We start from the raw sequence: 22,500 nt of genomic DNA, 5'->3' as shown, positions 1-22,500 counted from the left end.
CCCTCCCTCTCTCCCCCCTCCCTCTCTCTCCCTCTCCCCCTCCCTCTCCCCCCTCCCTCTCTCTCTCCCCCCTCCCTCTCTCTCCCCCCCCCCCTCCCTCTCTCCCCCCCCCTCCCTCTCTCCCCCCCTCCCTCTCTCTCCCCCCCTCCCTCTCTCTCCCCCCCTCCCTCTCTCCCCCCCCTCTCTCTCCCCCCCCTCTCCTCTCTCTCCCCCCCTCCCTCTCTCTCCCCCCCTCCCTCTCTCTCCCCCCCTCCCTCTCTCTCCCCCCTCCCTCTCTCTCCCCCCCTCCCTCTCTCTCCCCCCCTCCCTCTCTCTCCCCCCCTCCCTCTCTCTCCCCCCCTCCCTCTCTCTCCCCCCCTCCCTCTCTCTCCCCCCCCTCCCTCTCTCTCCCCCCCCTCCCTCTCTCTCCCCCCTCCCTCTCTCTCCCCCCCTCCCTCTCTCCCCCCCTCCCTCTCTCCCCCCCTCCCTCTCTCCCCCCCTCTCTCTCCCCCCCCCTCTCTCTCCCCCCCCCTCCCTCTCTCTCCCCCCCTCCCTCTCTCTCCCCCCCTCCCTCTCTATCCCCCCCTCCCTCTCTATCCCCCCCTCCCTCTCTATCCCCCCCTCCCTCTCTCTCCCCCCCTCCCTCTCTCTCCCCCCCTCCCTCTCTCTCCCCCCCCTCCCTCTCTCTCCCCCCCTCCCTCTCTCCCCCCTCCCTCTCTCCCCCCTCCCTCTCTCTCCCCCCTCCCTCTCTCTCCCCCCTCCCTCTCTCTCCCCCCTCCCTCTCTCTCCCCCCTCCCTCTCTCTCCCCCACTCCCTCTCTCTCCCCCCCTCCCTCTCTCTCCCCCCACTCCCTCTCTCTCCCCCCCACTCCCTCTCTCTCCCCCCCTCCCTCTCTCCCTCTTTCTCTCTCCCCCTCCTGAGAGCAGCGGACGCTCGTAACCAAGGTAAATATCGGGTAACCAAACAAAGCGCTTCACTTAGTTACCCGATGTTTACCTTGGTTACGTGTGCAGGGAGCAGGCAGCCCAGCTCCTAGCAGCTGTGGACGCTCGTAACCAAGGTAAATATCGGGTATCCAAGCAAAGCACTTTGTTTAGTTACCCAATGTTTACCTTGGTTACCAGCATCCGCAGCTGTCAGACTGGGAGCCGGCATCTATCACGTTCAGTTCCCCTCACTCTCGATCACAGGACTCCAATGCTCGCCCATAAACTTCAAGTGACAGGATCCTGCAAAATAACACATGCGTTTTTCTTTGTAAAAACAGGATCCGCTTTTCCAGCAAAAAAACATTCATGACGCATGTTAAAAAACGTAGTGTGAAAGCCGCCTAAGGCTGCTTTCACACTACGTCTTTTTAACATGCGTCCTGAACGTTTTTTTAACGCAGAAACGGATCCAGTGCAAATGCGTTTTCATTTCAATGCATTTGCAATGGACTCGCGTTAACATGCGTTCACCTGCGTTTGCGTGCGTTATAGTGAGGATCCAGCGACTTGCAGTTTTTTAACATCTTTCAAAAACGCTACTTGTAGCGTTTTTGAGCTGCGTCCAACTTTTGCAAATTGCTGGATCCTGACTAAACAGCACGCAAACGTATGTGAACGCTGGCATGCTGATAGACAGCATCCTGCTTGCTCTACTGAGCATGCCCAGAAACCAGCCTCCGTGATCAGTCTATCTCTCTCCTACTTCTCTGTCTCTCTCCCCCTCTCTCCCCTCCCTCTCTCTCTGTCTCTCCCCCTCCCCCTCCTCCACCTGAGAGCTGCGGACACTCGTAACCAAGGTAAATATCGGGTAACCACTTATCTTAGTTACCCGATGTTTACCTTGGTTACGTGTGCAGGGAGCCGGCTCCTAGCAGCTGCAGACGCTTGTAACCAAAGTAAATATCGGGTATCCAAGCAAGTGTACCCGATGTTTACCTTGGTTACGAGCCTCGCAGCTGTCAGATGCCGGCTCCCAGTCTGGCACGTTTAGTTCCTCTCACTCCCGATCACATGACTCCAATGCCCGCCCCTAAACATCTAGTGACAGGATCCTGCAAAATAAGACATGCGTTTGCATGCATTTTTTGCTGTAAAAGCAGGATCCGCTTTTGCAGCAAAAAACCGTTCAGGACGCATGTTAAAAAGACGTAGTGTGAAAGCCGCCTAACCTTGTATCAGTGCTCGTTTACAGCTCAGTTGTAATGTGCAGAGCAGCACAAGAGTCTCCAGTTTCTTCCATCTTCGCTTCTTTTGGATCCTCCATGTTTTCTGAAATCATTTTTGTCCTCCGTTTCCAGATCCAGCATTTACGGGAAAAGGAGCAGCGTCTGAACCAGGAGCTGGAGCGGCTGCGCAGTCACCTGCTGGAGATGGAGGACTCGTACACCCGCGAGGCGCTGGCAGCGGAGGACCGAGAAACCGAGCTGAAGAAGAAGCTGACGGTTCTGGAGGAGAGGCTGCTGTCCTCCTCCTCCGCGGTGGAGACCGCCAGGTGATGCCCACACCCTGCAGCACCCCTGATTATGTGTCGTGGTGCGGTCCGACCCGTTACTGATTGTATATTGTTATTCCAGCCTCCAGGCCACCATGCAGGTGGAGTCCTTACAGGAGCAGCTGAACCTGGTCTCCAGGCAGAGAGATGAGGCCGTACTCCAGTTTAATATGTCCCAGGAGCAGGTCAAGCAGTACGCAGTGTCCCTGAGCAACCTGCAGATGGTGCTAGAGCAGTTTCAGCAAGGTGAGCCCGTCTGTCCCACCGCTCAGTCCTGTAACTTTCTGGTATAACTGGGGATTCATTTATTAACCATTTTCCAGATTTCTGCTTGATGTCAGTGAATGAAATCTACATGAAGACGATGCTCAGCCTCTAAATCTGAACAGTGAATGTCTCCATTCAAGGACAGCAAGCTGTGATCTTGAACATGGAGGAATTAGGGATATGTCTACTGCATTCAGGCTTTGTTTGTAGACACCCCCTTTATGTGCAGGTTCAGAATATAGAAATAAAGGGGGAGCACGCTGTAACCGCAATATTGTTTCCACCTCAGAGGAGAAGGCGATGTATACAGCAGAGCTGGAGCGGCACAAGAAGCAGAGCGCGGAGTTCAGACAGAAGGCGGAGAAACTGGAGGACAAAGCGCTGTCACTGCAGGTAAGAAGGAGGAAGATAGACCAGCAGAATGGTGAGCGCAGCTCTGGAGTATAAACACAGGAGGTAACTCAGGATCAGTAATGTATGTACACAGTGACTGCACCAGCAGAATAGTGAGTGCAGCTCTGGAGTATAATACAGGAGGTAACTCAGGATCAGTAATGTAATGTATGTACACAGTGACTGCACCAGCAGAATAGTGAGTGCAGCTCTGGAGTATAATACAGGAGGTAACTCAGGATCAGTAATGTATGTACACAGTGACTGCACCAGCAGAATAGTGAGTGCAGCTCTGGAGTATAATACAGGAGGTAACTCAGGATCAGTAATGTATGTACACAGTGACTGCACCAGCAGAATAGTGAGTGCAGCTCTGGGGTATAATACAGGAGGTAACTCAGGATCAGTAATGTAATGTATGTACACAGTGACTGCACCAGCAGAATAGCGAGTGCAGCTCTGGAGTATAATACAGGAGGTAACTCAGGATCAGTAATTTAATGTATGTACACAGTGACTGCACCAGCAGAATAGTGAGTGCAGCTCTGGAGTATAATACAGGAGGTAACTCAGGATCAGTAATGTATGTACACAGTGACTGCACCAGCAGAATAGTGAGTGCAGCTCTGGAGTATAATACAGGAGGTAACTCAGGATCAGTAATGTAATGTATGTACACAGTGACTGCACCAGCAGAATAGTGAGTGCAGCTCTGGAGTATAATACAGGAGGTAACTCAGGATCAGTAATTTAATGTATGTACACAGTGACTGCACCAGCAGAATAGTGAGTGCAGCTCTGGAGTATAATACAGGAGGTAACTCAGGATCAGTAATGTAATGTATGTACACAGTGACTGCTCCAGCAGAATAGTGAGTGCAGCTCTGGGGTATAACACAGGAGGTAACTCAGGATCAGTAATGTATGTACACACTGACTGCTCCAGCAGAATAGTGAGTGCAGCTCTGGAGTATAATACAGGAGGTGACTCAGGATCAGTAATGTAATGTATGTACACAGTGATTGCACCAGCAGAATAGTGAGTGCAGCTCTGGAGTATAATACAGGAGGTAACTCAGGATGAGTAATGTAATGTATGTACACAGTGACTGCACCAGCAGAATAGTGAGTGCAGCTCTGGAGTATAATACAGGAGGTAACTCAGGATCAGTAATGTAATGTATGTACACAGTGACTGCATCGGCAGAATAGTGAGTGCAGCTCTGGAGTATAATACAGGAGGTAACTCAGGATCAGTAATGTAATGTATGTACACAGTGATTGCACCAGCAGAATAGTGAGTGCAGCTCTGGAGTATAATACAGGAGGTAACTCAGGATCAGTAATGTAATGTATGTACACAGTGATTGCACCAGCAGAATAGTGAGCGCAGCTCTGGAGTATAATACAGGAGGTAACTCAGGATCAGTAATGTAATGTATGTACACAGTGACTGTACCGGCAGAATAGTGAGTGCAGCTCTGGAGTATAATACAGGATGTAACTCAGGATCAGTAATGTAATGTATGTACACAGTGACTGCACCAGCAGAATAGTGAGTGCAGCTCTGGAGTATAATACAAGATGTAACTCAGGATCAGTAATGTATGTATACAGTGACTGCACCAGTGGAATAGTGAGTGCAGCTCTGGAGTATAATACAGTAATACAGGAGGTAACTCAGGATCAGTAATGTATGTACACAGTGACTGCAGCGGCAGAATAGTGAGTGCAGCTCTGGAGTATAATACAGGAGGTAACTCAGGATCAGTAATGTAATGTATGTACAAAGAGACTGCACCAGCAGAATAGTGAGTGCAGCTCTGGAGTATAATACAGGAGGTAACTCAGGATCAGTAATGTAATGTATGTACACAGTGACTGCACCAGCAGAATAGTGAGTGCAGCTCTGGAGTATAATACAGGAGGTAACTCAGGATCAGTAATGTAATGTATGTACACAGTGACTGCACCAGCAGAATAGTGAGTGCAGCTCTGGAGTATAATACAGGAGGTAACTCAGGATCAGTAATGTAATGTATGTACACAGTGACTGCACCAGCAGAATAGTGAGTGCAGCTCTATAATACACTATATAACTTATTAATATGCTGGATCACTTTCATGTAAATTCTGTAGGGTGTATAATATTGATCATAGTTTAGTCCATATGTCTATAATAGTTGATGTACTTTGGTTCATGGTAACCACAGACTCCATTCAGTTGATGCTGTACACTGCAGTCATTATCATCCTTAGGCCGGAGTCACACTTGCAAGTGACTCACGTGTAATATGCGCGAGTCTCGCATCGCATCACCTGGCACGGCCGCGCACTCTCCAGACAGGAGCGGGCCGGCTGCATGTATTTCTACGCAGCTGAGACGCTCCTGTCCAGAGAGCACCAGGCTGTGCCGGGTGACGTGATGCGAAACCAGCACATATTACACTTCAGTCACTCGCAAGTGTGACTCTGGCCTTATTGTGTAACTTTTGCCTAATTCTTTAAGATTAGAGTTGAATAAATAAAATCCTTTGTTTTAGGAAAGTTTAGATGAAGCAAACTGTGCCCTGGAGGCGGCCTCACGTCTTACTGAGCAGCTGGACCTGAAAGAGGAGCAGATAGAGGAGCTGAGGAGGCACGGTGAGTGCATTAGGTTACATGTTCCTGAATTCTTAATCTCTGCTGCATTAGCTGGGGGCGCTCTTTCATGGCTGCCAATAGGAAGCATGGCTAAAGGCAGGTGGTTAAGAGTGGTACTGCAGGGGAAGTTTGGCTTATTTCTGTATATGACTGTATCCATGTATTTTATATTCACAACTGCTGTCAGTGTATATGTAGTGATCTAGAGCATGCTGGTATAACCCGAGTATCTTGTATATATAATTATATATGTACAGCTGGTATAACCCGAGTATCTTGTGTATATAATTATATATGTACAGCTGGTATAACCCGAGTATCTTGTGTATATAATTATATATGTACAGCTGGTATAACCCGAGTATCTTGTGTATATAATTATATATGTACAGCTGGTATAACCCGGGCATCTCCTGTATATAATTATATATGTACAGCCGGTATAACCTGGACATCCCCTGTATATAATTATATATGTACAGCCGGTATAACCCGGACATCTCCTGTATATAATTATATATGTACAGCTGGTATAACCTGGGCATCTCCTGTATATAATTATATATGTACAGCCGGTATAACCTGGACATCACCTGTATATAATTATATATGTACAGCTGGTATAACCTGGGCATCTCCTGTATATAATTATATATGTACAGCTGGTATAACCTGGGCATCTCCTGTATATAATTATATATGTACAGCTGGTATAACCTGGACATCCCCTGTATATAATTATATATGTACAGCCGGTATAACCTGGACATCCCCTGTATATAATTATATATGTACAGCCGGTATAACCCAGGCATCTCCTGTATATAATTATATATGTACAGCCGGTATAACCTGGCCATCTCCTGTATATAATTATATATGTACAGCCGGTATAACCCGGACATCTCCTGTATATAATTATATATGTACAGCCGGTATAACCCGGGCATCTCCTGTATATAATTATGTATGTACAGCCGGTATAACCAGGGCATCTCCTGTATATAATTGTATATGTACAGCTGGTATAACCCGGGCATCTCCTGTATATAATTGTATATGTACAGCCGGTATAACCTGGGCATCTCCTGTATATAATTATATATGTACAGCCGGTATAACCTGGGCATCTCCTGTATATAATTATATATGTACAGCTGGTATAACCCGGGCATCTCCTGTATATAATTGTATATGTACAGCCGGTATAACCTGGGCATCTCCTGTATATAATTATATATGTACAGCCGGTATAACCTGGCCATCTCCTGTATATAATTATATATGTACAGCCGGTATAACCTGGCCATCTCCTGTATATAATTATATATGTACAGCCGGTATAACCTGGCCATCTCCTGTATATAATTATATATGTACAGCTGGTATAACCTGGGCATCTCCTGTATATAATTATATATGTACAGCTGGTATAACCTGGCCATCTCCTGTATATAATTATATATGTACAGCTGGTATAACCTGGCCATCTCCTGTATATAATTATATATGTACAGCCGGTATAACCTGGGCATCTCCTGTATATAATTATATATGTACAGCCGGTATAACCTGGGCATCCCCTGTATATAATTATATATGTACAGCCGGTATAACCTGGACATCTCCTGTATATAATTATATATGTACAGCTGGTATAACCTGGACATCTCCTGTATATAATTATATATGTACAGCTGGTATAACCTGGGCATCTCCTGTATATAATTATATATGTACAGCTGGTATAACCTGGGTATCTCCTGTATATAATTATATATGTACAGCTGGTATAACCTGGACATCTCCTGTATATAATTATATATGTACAGCTGGTATAACCTGGGCATCTCCTGTATATAATTATATATGTACAGCCGGTATAACCTGGACATCCCCTGTATATAATTATATATGTACAGCTGGTATAACCCGAGTATCTTGTGTATATAATTATATATGTACAGCTGGTATAACCTGGACATCTCCTGTATATAATTATATATGTACAGCTGGTATAACCTGGGCATCTCCTGTATATAATTATATATGTACAGCCGGTATAACCTGGACATCCCCTGTATATAATTATATATGTACAGCCGGTATAACCTGGACATCCCCTGTATATAATTATATATGTACAGCTGGTATAACCTGGGCATCTCCTGTATATAATTATATATGTACAGCTGGTATAACCTGGGCATCTCCTGTATATAATTATATATGTACAGCTGGTATAACCTGGACATCCCCTGTATATAATTATATATGTACAGCCGGTATAACCTGGACATCCCCTGTATATAATTATATATGTACAGCTGGTATAACCTGGGTATCTCCTGTATATAATTATATATGTACAGCCGGTATAACCCAGGCATCTCCTGTATATAATTATATATGTACAGCCGGTATAACCTGGCCATCTCCTGTATATAATTATATATGTACAGCCGGTATAACCCGGACATCTCCTGTATATAATTATATATGTACAGCCGGTATAACCCGGGCATCTCCTGTATATAATTATGTATGTACAGCCGGTATAACCAGGGCATCTCCTGTATATAATTGTATATGTACAGCTGGTATAACCCGGGCATCTCCTGTATATAATTGTATATGTACAGCCGGTATAACCTGGGCATCTCCTGTATATAATTATATATGTACAGCCGGTATAACCTGGGCATCTCCTGTATATAATTATATATGTACAGCCGGTATAACCTGGGCATCTCCTGTATATAATTATATATGTACAGCCGGTATAACCTGGCCATCTCCTGTATATAATTATATATGTACAGCCGGTATAACCTGGCCATCTCCTGTATATAATTATATATGTACAGCCGGTATAACCTGGCCATCTCCTGTATATAATTATATATGTACAGCTGGTATAACGTGGGCATCTCCTGTATATAATTATATATGTACAGCCGGTATAACCTGGACATCTCCTGTATATAATTATATATGTACAGCTGGTATAACCTGGACATCTCCTGTATATAATTATATATGTACAGCCGGTATAACCTGGGCATCTCCTGTATATAATTATATATGTACAGCCGGTATAACCTGGGCATCTCCTGTATATAATTATATATGTACAGCTGGTATAACCTGGGCATCTCCTGTATATAATTATATATGTACAGCCGGTATAACCTGGGCATCTCCTGTATATAATTATATATGTACAGCCGGTATAACCCGGGCATCTCCTGTATAATAATTATATATGTACAGCCGGTATAACCTGGGCATCTCCTGTATATAATTATATATGTACAGCCGGTATAACCCGGGCATCTCCTGTATATAATTATATATGTACAGCTGGTATAACCTGGCCATCTCCTGTATATAATTATATATGTACAGCCGGTATAACCTGGGCATCTCCTGTATATAATTATATATGTACAGCTGGTATAACCTGGGCATCTCCTGTATATAATTATATATGTACAGCTGGTATAACCTGGGCATCTCCTGTATATAATTATAATATGTACAGCCGGTATAACCTGGGCATTATCTGTATATAATTATATATGTACAGCCGGTATAACCTGGGCATTATCTGTATATAATTATATATGTACAGCTGGTATAACGTGGGCATCTCCTGTATATAATTGTATATGTACAGCCGGTATAACCTGGGCATCTCCTGTATATAATTATGTATGTTCAGCCGGTATAACCTGGGCATTATCTGTATATAATTATATATGTACAGCCGGTATAACCTGGACATCTCCTGTATATAATTATATAAGTACAGCCGGTATAACCTGGCCATCTCCTGTATATAATTATATATGTACAGCTGGTATAACGTGGGCATCTCCTGTATATAATTATATATGTACAGCCGGTATAACCTGGACATCTCCTGTATATAATTATATATGTACAGCTGGTATAACCTGGACATCTCCTGTATATAATTATATATGTACAGCCGGTATAACCTGGGCATCTCCTGTATATAATTATATATGTACAGCCGGTATAACCTGGGCATCTCCTGTATATAATTATATATGTACAGCTGGTATAACCTGGGCATCTCCTGTATATAATTATATATGTACAGCCGGTATAACCTGGGCATCTCCTGTATATAATTATATATGTACAGCCGGTATAACCCGGGCATCTCCTGTATAATAATTATATATGTACAGCCGGTATAACCTGGGCATCTCCTGTATATAATTATATATGTACAGCCGGTATAACCCGGGCATCTCCTGTATATAATTATATATGTACAGCCGGTATAACCTGGACATCTCCTGTATATAATTATATATGTACAGCCGGTATAACCCGGGCATCTCCTGTATATAATTATATATGTACAGCCGGTATAACCCGGGCATCTCCTGTATATAATTATATATGTACAGCCGGTATAACCCGGGCATCTCCTGTATATAATTATATATGTACAGCCGGTATAACCCGGGCATCTCCTGTATATAATTATATATGTACAGCCGGTATAACCCGGGCATCTCCTGTATAATAATTATATATGTACAGCCGGTATAACCTGGGCATCTCCTGTATATAATTATATATGTACAGCCGGTATAACCCGGGCATCTCCTGTATATAATTATATATGTACAGCCGGTATAACCTGGACATCTCCTGTATATAATTATATATGTACAGCCGGTATAACCCGGGCATCTCCTGTATATAATTATATATGTACAGCTGGTATAACCTGGGCATCTCCTGTATATAATTATATATGTACAGCTGGTATAACCTGGGCATCTCCTGTATATAGTACAGCTGGTATAAAATAAATTAATATAATGTAATCTGAGACTATAATGTGATGATTGTATTAGGCTGCTGATCTTTTATTCTGTACTTTGTGTCCGTCGCTGCCATCTTTCGGACTGCGCTTGCTCTCGTTCCTCACCTCTCGTCTGGGTATATTTTTTTCCTCTTACACCCTCTGGCAGCGCTCCACATTATTTTGCCTCCCACCCCCCTTCCTGCCATTTTTTGTGCAGATTAGATTAGATCGGGCACTAATTGTTTTCTCTGTGTGATTTCTCCGCTGAGTGTTGACATTTCCCATATTCCCGGCTAGACGGGAAATACCATAATATAAATAATGAATGATTAATGAATGTTGGCGCAGTCGGGACCAAAAAATCCTATGTATTAACTCTTCATCTGCTGCCCCTGCCCAGTTCTAGCAGATGAAGGCACCCCGTGATCTCGCCCTCCACCACCGTAACCAGTGGAGGCCACGTGGCTTTTTTCCGCACAAAATATCAATAAGTGATATAAGCCACATGAACAAGAAGCAACAATTAACAAAAATGTTTCAGAAATGATCCTGATGTAAAGTTTACTTGTGGCAAATGTTAATTAAATCTCTTTAGTGGTATGACTATTTTAAGAGCATAAAAATTCAAAGCTAGAAAGTTGCAAATTTCCAATTCTTTCATATATAAACGCAAATCATATCAACCTATATTTACTGCTAATATGAAGCACAATGTGTCACCGCAAAACATTCCCACAATCACCGGGATCCTTTTGAAGCATTTTAGAGTTTTCTGCACATGAAGTGACGCTGGTCAGAATGGAGAAACGTTGGCGTTCGGCAGGAAGAGGTTAAAAGAAAAAGTAATTTGGACCCCAGAATGATAAAATTGCACACACCGCAAAAATAAAGTATCCCTGGTACAATCCGACCAAACAATAAACAGTTATAGAAGAGGAAAAATCTGAAAAGAGGAGGAAACATGAAGGTCCCAATTTATCAAGAGTCACGTATTTCACACCAGACATGATGAGGGTCCGTGGTGGAGGATGAAGCACCGGATTCATTATGCGCCTCGCCACAAAGCTTTCCCCATTCAGGGACTGAAAGAAGAATCGTGGCACAAGCTACGCCACCGATTGTCATGAATTTGAGCATGGATCGTTACACTGTAGTTTCAGCCATTTTGTTAGAACTGGGTTTAAATGGCAAGTGTAACAGGAGGAGGAGGCGGAGTGATGGTAGTGCCTGGAGGAGGCGGAGTGATGGTAGTGCCTGGAGGAGGCGGAGTGATGGTAGCGGCAGGAGGAGGCGGAGTGATGGTAGCGGCTGGAGGAGGAGGAGTGATGGTAGCGGCTGGAGGAGGCGGAGTGATGGTAGCGGATGGAGGAGGCGGAGTGATGGTAGTGCCTGGAGGAGGCGGAGTGATGGTAGCGGCAGGAGGAGGCGGAGTGATGGTAGCGGCAGGAGGAGGCGGAGTGATGGTAGTGCCTGGAGGAGGCGGAGTGATGGTAGCGGCAGGAGGAGGCGGAGTGATGGTAGCGGCTGGAGGAGGAGGAGTGATGGTAGCGGCTGGAGGAGGCGGAGTGATGGTAGCGGCTGGAGGAGGCGGAGTGATGGTAGTGCCTGGAGGAGGCGGAGTGATGGTAGCGGCAGGAGGAGGCGGAGTGATGGTAGCGGCAGGAGGAGGCGGAGTTATGGTAGCGGCAGGAGGAGGCGGAGTGATGGTAGCGGCTGGAGGAGGAGGAGTGATGGTAGCGGCTGGAGGAGGCGGAGTGATGGTAGCGGCTGGAGGAGGCGGAGTGATGGTAGCGGCTGGAGGAGGCGGAGTGATGGTAGCGGCAGGAGGAGGCGGAGTGATGGTAGCGGCTGGAGGAGGAGGAGTGATGGTAACGGCTGGAGGAGGAGGGATGGTAGCGGCTGGAGGAGGAGGGATGGTAGCGGCTGGAGGAGGAGGGATGGTAGCGGCTGGAGGAGGAGGGATGGTAGCGGCTGGAGGAGGAGGGATGGTAGCAGCAGGAGAAGTGATGGTCGCGGCTGGAGGAGGAGGAGTGATGGTAGCGGCTGGAGGAAGGAGTGGTGATGGTAGCGGCTGGAGGAAGGAGTGGTGATGGTGGCGGCTGGAGGAAGGAGTGGTGATGGTAGCGGCTGGAGGAAGGAGTGGTGATGGTAGCGGCTGGAGGAAGGAGTGGTAATGGTAGCGGCTGGAGGAGGAGGGATGGTAGCGGCTGGAGGAGGAGGGATGGTAGCGGCTGGAGGAGGAGGGATGGTAGCGGCTGGAGGAGGAGGGATGGTAGCGGCTGGAGGAGGAGGGATGCTAGCGGCTGGAGGAGGAGGGATGGTAGCGTCAGGAGAATTGATGGTCGCGGCTGGAGGAGGAGGAGTGATGGTCGCGGCTGGAGGAAGGAGTGGTGATGGTAGCGGCTGGAGGAAGGAGTGGTGATGGTAGCGGCTGGAGGAAGGAGTGGTGATGGTAGCGGCTGGAGGAAGGAGTGGTGATGGTAGCGGCTGGAGGAAGGAGTGGTGATGGTAGCGGCTGGAGGAAGGAGTGGTGATGGTAGCGGCTGGAGGAAGGAGTGGTGATGGTAGCGGCTGGGGGAAGGAGTGGTGATGGTAGCGGCTGGAGGAAGGAGTGGTGATGGTAGCGGCTGGAGGAAGGAGTGGTGATGGTAGCGGCTGGAGGAAGGAGTGGTGATGGTAGCGGCTGGAGGAAGGAGTGGTGATGGTAGCGGCTGGAGGAAGGAGTGGTGATGGTAGCGGCTGGAGGAAGGAGTGGTGATGGTAGCGGCTGGAGGAAGGAGTGGTGATGGTAGCGGCTGGAGGAAGGAGTGGTGATGGTAGCGGCTGGAGGAAGGAGTGGTGATGGTAGCGGCTGGAGGAAGGAGTGGTGATGGTAGCGGCTGGAGGAAGGAGTGGTGATGGTAGCGGCTGGGGGAAGGAGTGGTGATGGTAGCGGCTGGAGGAAGGAGTGGTGATGGTAGCGGCTGGAGGAAGGAGTGGTGATGGTAGCGGCTGGAGGAAGGAGTGGTGATGGTAGCGGCTGGAGGAAGGAGTGGTGATGGTAGCGGCTGGAGGAAGGAGTGGTGATGGTAGCGGCTGGAGGAAGGAGGGGTGATGGTAGCGGCAGGAGGAATAATAGTGGTGAAAGCAGGAGGCAGAGTGGTAGTAACATTAGTGGCAGAATTAGTAGCAGGAGTTGTGGTAGTAATAGTAGGAGCCATGTTTGCGGTGGCAGTGATTATATCGGTGGCAGGAGCAGTGGTTGTGATGGCCGGTACAGCAGTAGTAGGGACAGCAGGAGCCGTATCGGCAGTTATGGAAGTATCTATCCAACACATCATTACCAGAGTGCTGAAGACTTTAAATGTGGGCATCGCCCTGTGCCCGCTGTACCCTGCATGGCCCACATAATATATATAGGAGATACAGGTAGTCCTCACTGAATACAGGTCGGGTTCATCCTTGTCTCTGCTCATTACGGGCACGATCTGAAGTCTAATCAATGCCAATGCCACATGAAGACATTTGTATGTAATCTATGGGGCTGCTATGCTATGCTATGCTGATAGTCTGGCAGTGGTCAGAGCAATGCCGCATTATTGGAACAGTTCTTTTATGGAGATTATTTTCCTAACCTGCAGACTTACCCTTTTGATTCAGCAGAGAAAGGGTTACTTCCAGCTATAGACTGCAAAAAAAAAAAAAAAATAATCTTTTGAAATGGTTCCCAATTGCATTCTCAGACGCAGCCGCAGCCAAATCTCGTGAAGGATTTCTTTATGGACGTGCTGGCAGACTGATGGCTTCACACCGAGACCCGGCTCTGCCAGTCACACTTTCCGAAATTGCCTTAAATGGTTAACAAATTGATCCTGACCATTCCCTATCTGGCTTTTTCCAAGCCCAGATTCCTCCCCTGACCGTGGCCCGAGCCAAGACTGACTTTTTTTTTTTCTTTTTGCATTTCTTGAGTAAAAAACTCAAACTCTCTGATACCTGGTGCCAGCGACTGACCCTGAACCCAGCGGGTATGGACGGAGGGGACGGATGACCAGTGACGGGTGCAGCAGTATACGGATACATAGAAACTTTCCCCAAATAATAGACAATCTCGTTCTATCCCTGAAACATTATATTTTAGTTGCATTGAGCCATCACCTGTGATCCTCCTATGCTGAAACTATTAGTCTTTTCCTGGACCCTCTAAACCTGCCAGGATCCCTGGTGGTCTAGGGTAAATAGTGGATTCATTGTGACATCCTTGTGATCTAGGGCATTAAAGGGGATACTGCCAGGATCCCTGGTGGTCTAGGGTAAATAGTGGGCTCATTGTGACATCCTTGTGATCTAGGGCATTAAAGGGGATACTGCCAGGATCCCTGGTGGTCTAGGGTAAATAGTGGGCTCATTGTGACATCCTTGTGATCTAGGGCATTAAAGGGGATACTGCCAGGATCCCTGGTGGTCTAGGGTAAATAGTGGGCTCATTGTGACATCCTTGTGATCTAGGGCATTAAAGGGGATACTGTCAGGATCCCTGGTGGACTAGGGAAGTTAATTTGTTCATTGGCCTAGAAACCAAGAATGTGACGATGAACAAATTAACTACCCTAGACCACCATCCTGACAAAATCCACATTTGACTTTTTTAGGATCGCTACTTCCAATAGGTGGCGCTGCGCTAGAGTTTGTCTCCTTACCTGGAGAGACAATTTGAATATTCTCGGAGGGGCGTGGCAGCTATAAGTCCCCTTACTGGCAGCCAGACTGGCTTGCAAAGACTCCTTAAGGAGAATAGTGTTCCCCAATGGTCCCCCCAGATAGCTTCTCATGAGCCAGATCAGACACCCCATACTTTGCACTGACGAGGGGCAAGCACCCCGAAACACCGTGTCTGCAAATTGGGATTCTGATCTGGCATAAAATCCTAAGTCATATGCAAAGGATTGTTAAAAATCCACTTCTGACTTTTAGGATCGCTACTTCCAATAGGTGGCGCTGCGCTAGAGTTTGTCACCAGTCCTGGAGAGACAATAAGGATGTCGCAATGAACCCACTATTTACCCCAGACCACAAGGGATCATGGCAGAAACCCTTCTCTGGCCTAGAAACAAGGGATGTTACAGAGAAGGGTTACTGCTAGGATCCCTTGTGATCTAGTGACATCCTTATGATCTAGGGCAGTGATGGGGATCGGTCAGGATCCCTGGTGGTGTAGGGTAGGTATTGAGGGGTTATAAGAACCTCTTTTGAGCCTAGGGTAGACATGGGGTGGTTATCCATATCCCTTGTGGTTCATAGCAGAATAAGGGTTAATGCCGCCGTTCTTAATGACCGAGGACCTTTTGAGTGGCTAATGTCGGCATACTGGTGATCCATGGTACGACATGTTGTTAGAGGGGTTTTCTGGCAAATAAACATTTCTACAAAATGCTCAAAATCTGTAAAAAAAAACAAACAAAAAAAAAAAAAAACTTAAAAAACCCCCCAAAACCTCAGTATCTTCTGACGTTCCGCCACCTCTGGTCCGTGTGTAATCTGTCCGCTGGTGGTGTGACGGCGTCCATGGCTGGTGCCGGTCACTGAGCAGGAATTGGTGAGATGAGTGTAATGTTGTTGTCCTCGCCAGACATTTGCAGCCCTGGTGGTCTAGGACATTGTAGGGGTACACTCCCGTGGTCCGGCGTTGTAGAGCGGCCAGTAACGCTCACTGCTCAGCCTCCTGTTTCCTCCCTGTTGCGATCAGTTCAGAGTCTGGAGTTACAGCTGCACAGTTTTTGCTGGGATCGGGCAGAGCGGTTCTTGGCTGCCCTGCCTGGTCTCTCATACAGGGGCACAATTTCCCTGCGGGGTGGATGGGGGGGGTTCATTACTCTGCACCAATCACTGTATGCACCTCATCTTGTATGTAAACCTCAGTGGTCCTTCTTGTCGTTCAGGGTCAGCAACTTACAAGATATTGTGACACTACAACTCCCATCATTCCCTGACAGATGACAATCCCTGGTAGCGGGGGCACATTGTAGCTCCCCTCTCATACCACTATGGCTGAAAGGTCCAGACGCGGATATCTGCATATATGGAGCTGCCGACAAGTCGTGCGGAGAATCCACGGGGGAATGTTTAAGGGCATTTACTAAAAGGAGGAATAACATTCCCCGTCTAGTGAAAAATCAGGAAAAACGCACTGCAGCCCCCTCCCCCCGCAAGACGCCAAATATTCTCGGCGCAGCGGCATGATATCTTGAGATGTGGAAAAGCGATATAATAAGAGCCTCTCTTGGGTGGGGGAGGGGAGTCACCTGTAATAACGGTGTAATCCTCTGCTGTCTCCTCAGGTGAGCTGAAGCAGGAGATGCTGGAAGACGCGCAGAATAAACTGATGAACCTGCTGAACAGCACAGAGGGGAAGGTCGACAAGTAAGTGACTGCCGCACCTGTCATGGCGGCCATCGTGGTGACCCGGGATGTCAGCAAGTCCTGTAAATTCCCCCGCCGCTGCAGTGCACGCAGCTGCACCATCCCTGGAGAGGCTGGAGTCCTGTAAATTCCCCCGCCCCTGCAGTGCACCATCCCTGGAGAGGCTGGAGTCCTGTAAATTCCCCCGCCCCTGCAGTGCACCATCCCTGGAGAGGCTGGAGTCCTGTAAATTCCCCCGCCCCTGCAGTGCACCATCCCTGGAGAGGCTGGAGTCCTGTAAATTCCCCCGCCCCTGCAGTGCACCATCCCTGGAGAGGCTGGAGTCCTGTAAATTCCCCCGCCCCTGCAGTGCACCATCCCTGGAGAGGCTGGAGTCCTGTAAATTCCCCCGCCCCTGCAGTGCACCATCCCTGGAGAGGCTGGAGTCCTGTAAATTCCCCCGCCCCTGCAGTGCACCATCCCTGGAGAGGCTGGAGTCCTGTAAATTCCCCCGCCCCTGCAGTGCACCATCCCTGGAGAGGCTGGAGTCCTGTAAATTCCCCCGCCCCTGCAGTGCACCATCCCTGGAGAGGCTGGAGTCCTGTTATGTCTCTTGTACATCGTGCTCTGCTCCATTTAATGCCAAAGCTGCATTCAAAACATTGTTTGCTGCAGCTTTGGATGTGATTAGAGTATGAGGCCTGATGTAATAGCAGATGTGATGCGCCTCTTCGGTATCCGTCCTGGTCTTGCATGCTCGCGCGTTGTCCGCAGGGTTCGGTTCCCACTCTTGTCGCCTCGTTCTCGTCTGTAGATTTCGTGCCTTTATCTCCCCGGGCTGAGATCAGATAATAGACAGATCTCAGGAATTACACGATCTCTTCCACATGTGGAACGCAGGAATATTGTAAACGGCAAGAAAAACAGGGATGGGCATGGTGGAATCCGGAGACGGGAGCGCGTATGTCTAGTCTGGATCTCTCATTCTTATTATCTAATTGGGGGCCAGACCCTAATGATCTTTTTTGGGGGTCTCTGTTCCAGGTTATTGGATCCGCAGGGTCTGTTCCAGGTTATCCGATGCGTGGGGTTGGTTATAGGTTATCCTATTCATGGGGACGGGTCCAGGTTATCTGATCTTTCTTAAGGGGTCAGGTCCAGGTTATCTGATCTTGGGGGGGTCAGGTCCAGTTTGTCAAATCTTGGGGGACACTGATCCAGGTTATCCGATCCTGGGGGGCAGGTCCAGGTTATCCGATCTTGGGGTGTCAGGTCCAGGTTGTCCAATCTTGGTGGGCAGGTCCAGGTTATCCGATCTTGGTGGGCAGGTCCAGGTTATCCGATCTTGGTGAGCAGGTCCAGCTTATCCGATCTTGGTGGGCACGTCCAGGTTATCCGATCTTGGTGGGCAGGTCCAGGTTATCCGATCTTGGTGGGTAGGTCCAGGTTATCCGATCTTGGTGGGCAGGTCCAGGTTATCCGATCTTGGTGAGCAGGTCCAGGTTATCCGATCTTGGTGGGCAGGTCCAGGTTATCCGATCTTGGTGGGTAGGTCCAGGTTATCCGATCTTGGTGGGTAGGTCCAGGTTATCCGATCTTGGTGGGCAGGTCCAGGTTATCCGATCTTGGGGTGGCAGGTCCAGGTTATCCGATCTTGGTGGGCAGGTCCAGATTATCCGATCTTGGTGGGCAGGTCCAGGTTGTCCGATCTTGGTGGGCAGGTCCAGGTTATCCGATCTTGGGGTGGCAGGTCCAGGTTATCCGATCTTGGTGGGCAGGTCCAGATTATCCGATCTTGGTGGGCAGGTCCAGGTTGTCCGATCTTGGTGGGCAGGTCCAGGTTGTCCGATCTTGGGGTGGCAGGTGCAGGTTATCCGATCTTGGGGTGGCAGGTCCAGATTATCCGATCTTGGTGGGCAGGTCCAGCTTATCCGATCTTGGTGGGCAGGTCCAGCTTATCCGATCTTGGTGGGCAGGTCCAGGTTGTCCGATCTTGGTGGGCAGGTCCAGGTTGTCCGATCTTGGGGTGGCAGGTGCAGGTTATCCGATCTTGGGGTGGCAGGTCCAGATTATCCGATCTTGGTGGGCAGGTCCAGCTTATCCGATCTTGGTGGGCAGGTCGTTCACCCCCACCCCTGAGATCCGATCCTGCAGATCACGGGCTATAGCATAGGTAGACGGCCGTCTCCTGCAGCAGATCCTATATGTACACTTGTCGTCTCTCCCTGCAGGGTGTTAATGAGGAATCTATTTATTGGCCATTTCCACACCCCAAAAAATAAGCGACAGGAGGTTTTGCGGTTGATGGGGAGCATCCTCGGACTGAAGAAGACTGAGATGGATGAAGTAAGCGGCTGCAGGTTTGGGATGATTTCTCTAGAGGTCATTTTCTTTACCACTAACCTTCACCTACCCCACAGCTGCTGGTGGAGGAGAACCGCGGTGTGACCCGATGGGTGACTGGATGGCTCGGCGGAGGAACCACTCACCCCAAGAGTGTCCCCAGCACCCCACAAAGACCCAGCCATCAATCCCTGTTTAATAGTGTGAGTGCCGCTCTTTATTCATATTGTAAATATTTATCCCGGATTGTGATGTTTTATTTTTGTGTCTTTTCAGTCCTTCTCTGAGCTCTTTGTCAAGTTCTTGGAGACAGAATCGCTACCGAAGCTGCCACCACTAAAGCTGACGATGCAAGACATGGCGCCACTGGGTGCGGCTGCCAGCAGGAGTCAGAGCACCGCTGCTTCCGCTCCAGGTACTGTGTATATAATGATCCTGCCATATACCAGAGCGTCCGCCCCAGGTACTGTGTATATAGTGCTCCTGCCATATACCAGAGCGCCCCCAGCACGGTGCAGTCACTGGGTCTGCTCCAGGTACTGTGTATATAGTGCTCCTGCCATATACCAGAGTGCCCCCAGCACGGTGCAGTCACTGCGTCTGCTCCAGGTACTGTGTATATAGTGATCCTGCATATACCAGAGCGCCCCCAGCACGGTGCAGTCACTGCGTCTGCTCCAGGTACTGTGTATATAGTGCTCCTGCCATATACCAGAGCGCCCCCAGCACGGTGCAGTCACTACATCCGCTCCAGGTACTGTGTATATAGTGCTCCTGCCATATACCAGAGCGCCCCCAGCACGGTGCAGTCACTGCGTCTGCTCCAGGTACTGTGTATATAGTGATCCTGCATATACCAGAGCGCCCCCAGCACGGTGCAGTCACTGCGTCTGCTCCAGGTACTGTGTATATAGTGATCCTGCATATACCAGAGCGCCCCCAGCACGGTGCAGTCACTGCGTCTGCTCCAGGTACTGTGTATATAGTGCTCCTGCCATATACCAGAGCGCCCCCAGCACGGTGCAGTCACTGCGTCTGCTCCAGGTGCTGTGTATAGTGATCCTGCCATATACCAGAGCGCCCCCAGCACGGTGCAGTCACTGCGTCTGCTCCAGGTGCTGTGTATATAGTGCTCCTGCCATATACCAGAGCGCCCCCAGCACGGTGCAGTCACTGCGTCTGCTCCAGGTACTGTGTATATAGTGATCCTGCCATATACCAGAGCGCCCCCAGCACGGTGCAGTCACTGCGTCTGCTCCAGGTACTGTGTATATAGTGATCCTGCCATATACCAGAGCGCCCCCAGCACGGTGCAGTCACTGCGTCTGCTCCAGGTACTGTGTATATAGTGCTCCTGCCATATACCAGAGCGCCCCCAGCACGCTGCAGTCACTGCGTCTGCTCCAGGTGCTGTGTATATAGTGCTCCTGCCATATACCAGAGCGCCCCCAGCACGGTGCAGTCACTGCGTCTGCTCCAGGTGCTGTGTATATAGTGATCCTGCCATATACCAGAGTGCCCCCAGCACGGTGCAGTCACTGCATCTGCTCCAGGTGCTGTGTATATAGTGCTCCTGCCATATACCAGAGCGCCCCCAGCACGGTGCAGTCACTGCGTCTGCTCCAGGTGCTGTGTATATAGTGATCCTGCCATATACCAGAGTGCCCCCAGCACGGTGCAGTCACTGCGTCTGCTCCAGGTACTGTGTATATAGTGATCCTGCCATATACCAGAGTGCCCCCAGCACGGTGCAGTCACTGCATCTGCTCCAGGTGCTGTGTATATAGTGATCCTGCCATATACCAGAGCGCCCCCAGCACGGTGCAGTCACTGCGTCTGCTCCAGGTGCTGTGTATATAGTGCTCCTGCCATATACCAGAGCGCCCCCAGCACGGTGCAGTCACTGCGTCCGCTCCAGGTACTGTGTATATAGTGCTCCTGCCATATACCAGAGCGCCCCCAGCACGGTGCAGTCACTGCGTCTGCTCCAGGTGCTGTGTATATAGTGCTCCTGCATATACCAGAGCGCCCCAGCACGGTGCAGTCACTGCGTCTGCTCCAGGTACTGTGTATATAGTGCTCCTGCCATATACCAGAGCGCCCCCAGCACGGTGCAGTCACTGCGTCTGCTCCAGGTGCTGTGTATATAGTGATCCTGCCATATAACCAGAGCGCCCCCAGCACGGTGCAGACACTGCGTCTGCTCCAGGTACTGTGTATATAGTGCTCCTGCCATATACCAGAGCGCCCCCAGCACGGTGCAGACATGAGGTCATCCTGATCATCCATCATCACAGGGAGACGTATTTTTATCTACAGCTGCCGCCGTGTACAATTAGTTTGATGGATCCCACCACTTTTGGGTGATCACTTCTGATACGCTGCAGGCGCCCCCCACCCGGGTAATTACTTGCAGTCGTAAGATGTGAACTTCTCTGGAGAGGAAATACCTGAGACGTGTGATGTCAGGGAGAATGTATTTAGGGTTACCCCTTTATATTGGGGTACATGTAACGAGGGACAGAGCCGTCCCTTATGGTTGCGGTGCTTGAAGGGGGTCTCGTCTGCATTAGTTGTAGGAGAAGGAACTCTACAACATTTTTGTTCGTGTCCAGAGGCTAAAACCTTTGTGGTGACGTCTCCTTGGTACAGGGATCCCTCTTCATTTACATGGGACTGCACCTTCCCGGAGGTAGAAAGGTCCGTGCAGTTCTTGGCGTCACACAGACCAAACGCTGCAGTTTTTTGTAAGAAATTGAACTTAATTTTTTTTCTCTTTTTTCTATTCAATTTGTGCTGTAGGATCCGGGACGAGTAGAAGTCAGGATTCCAATCCGTTCTTGGCCCCCCGCTCCGCCGCGGTCCCCCTCATCTCCACCTCTTCGCTGGGAACGGGCACATCGGGGCACCTCCTCATGAAGCCGATATCAGAAGCGCTACCCACATTCACGCCCCTGCCCATCTCCTCCGATGCCAGCGCCGGGGCGGTGCTGAAGGACCTCTTAAAGCAATAGACTGGTCCGTAGCCGAGACTCCGGAGCAATGTAGCACTTTATAAAGAAAAAAAAACACTATTGTATATAGGAAAAGCCAAAGAGGCCTTCACTGTACAATACCAAGACTGTCTATTTAAGGAGAACTCTGCCCGCAGCGGCCTGGGGACG

General features: G+C 48.9%; 1 protein-coding gene across 1 annotated transcript in view; it reads left to right on the top strand.

Annotated features, from left to right (window-relative positions):
• TRIP11 (thyroid hormone receptor interactor 11) overlaps window positions 1-22,500 on the top strand; it is a 100,692-nt gene that overhangs the window by 76,907 nt on the left and 1,285 nt on the right. The window contains exons 13-21 of the mRNA XM_075329926.1: window positions 2,267-2,460; window positions 2,543-2,706; window positions 3,017-3,120; window positions 5,664-5,763; window positions 16,933-17,014; window positions 19,225-19,339; window positions 19,414-19,539; window positions 19,613-19,751; window positions 22,139-22,500. The exon at window positions 22,139-22,500 is cut by the window's right edge and continues 1,285 nt beyond it. Of these exons, the coding sequence (XP_075186041.1) occupies window positions 2,267-2,460; window positions 2,543-2,706; window positions 3,017-3,120; window positions 5,664-5,763; window positions 16,933-17,014; window positions 19,225-19,339; window positions 19,414-19,539; window positions 19,613-19,751; window positions 22,139-22,350 (1,236 nt within the window). The 3' untranslated portion in view covers window positions 22,351-22,500. The remainder of the gene's footprint in view (window positions 1-2,266; window positions 2,461-2,542; window positions 2,707-3,016; window positions 3,121-5,663; window positions 5,764-16,932; window positions 17,015-19,224; window positions 19,340-19,413; window positions 19,540-19,612; window positions 19,752-22,138) is intronic.

Source organism: Anomaloglossus baeobatrachus, chromosome 12 (assembly GCF_048569485.1).
Source record: "Anomaloglossus baeobatrachus isolate aAnoBae1 chromosome 12, aAnoBae1.hap1, whole genome shotgun sequence".
In the NCBI taxonomy this organism is placed as follows: domain Eukaryota; kingdom Metazoa; phylum Chordata; class Amphibia; order Anura; family Aromobatidae; genus Anomaloglossus; species Anomaloglossus baeobatrachus.
The sequence above is the reverse complement of the archived record's forward strand: the minus strand, read 5'-3'. Positions and strand labels throughout refer to the sequence as shown.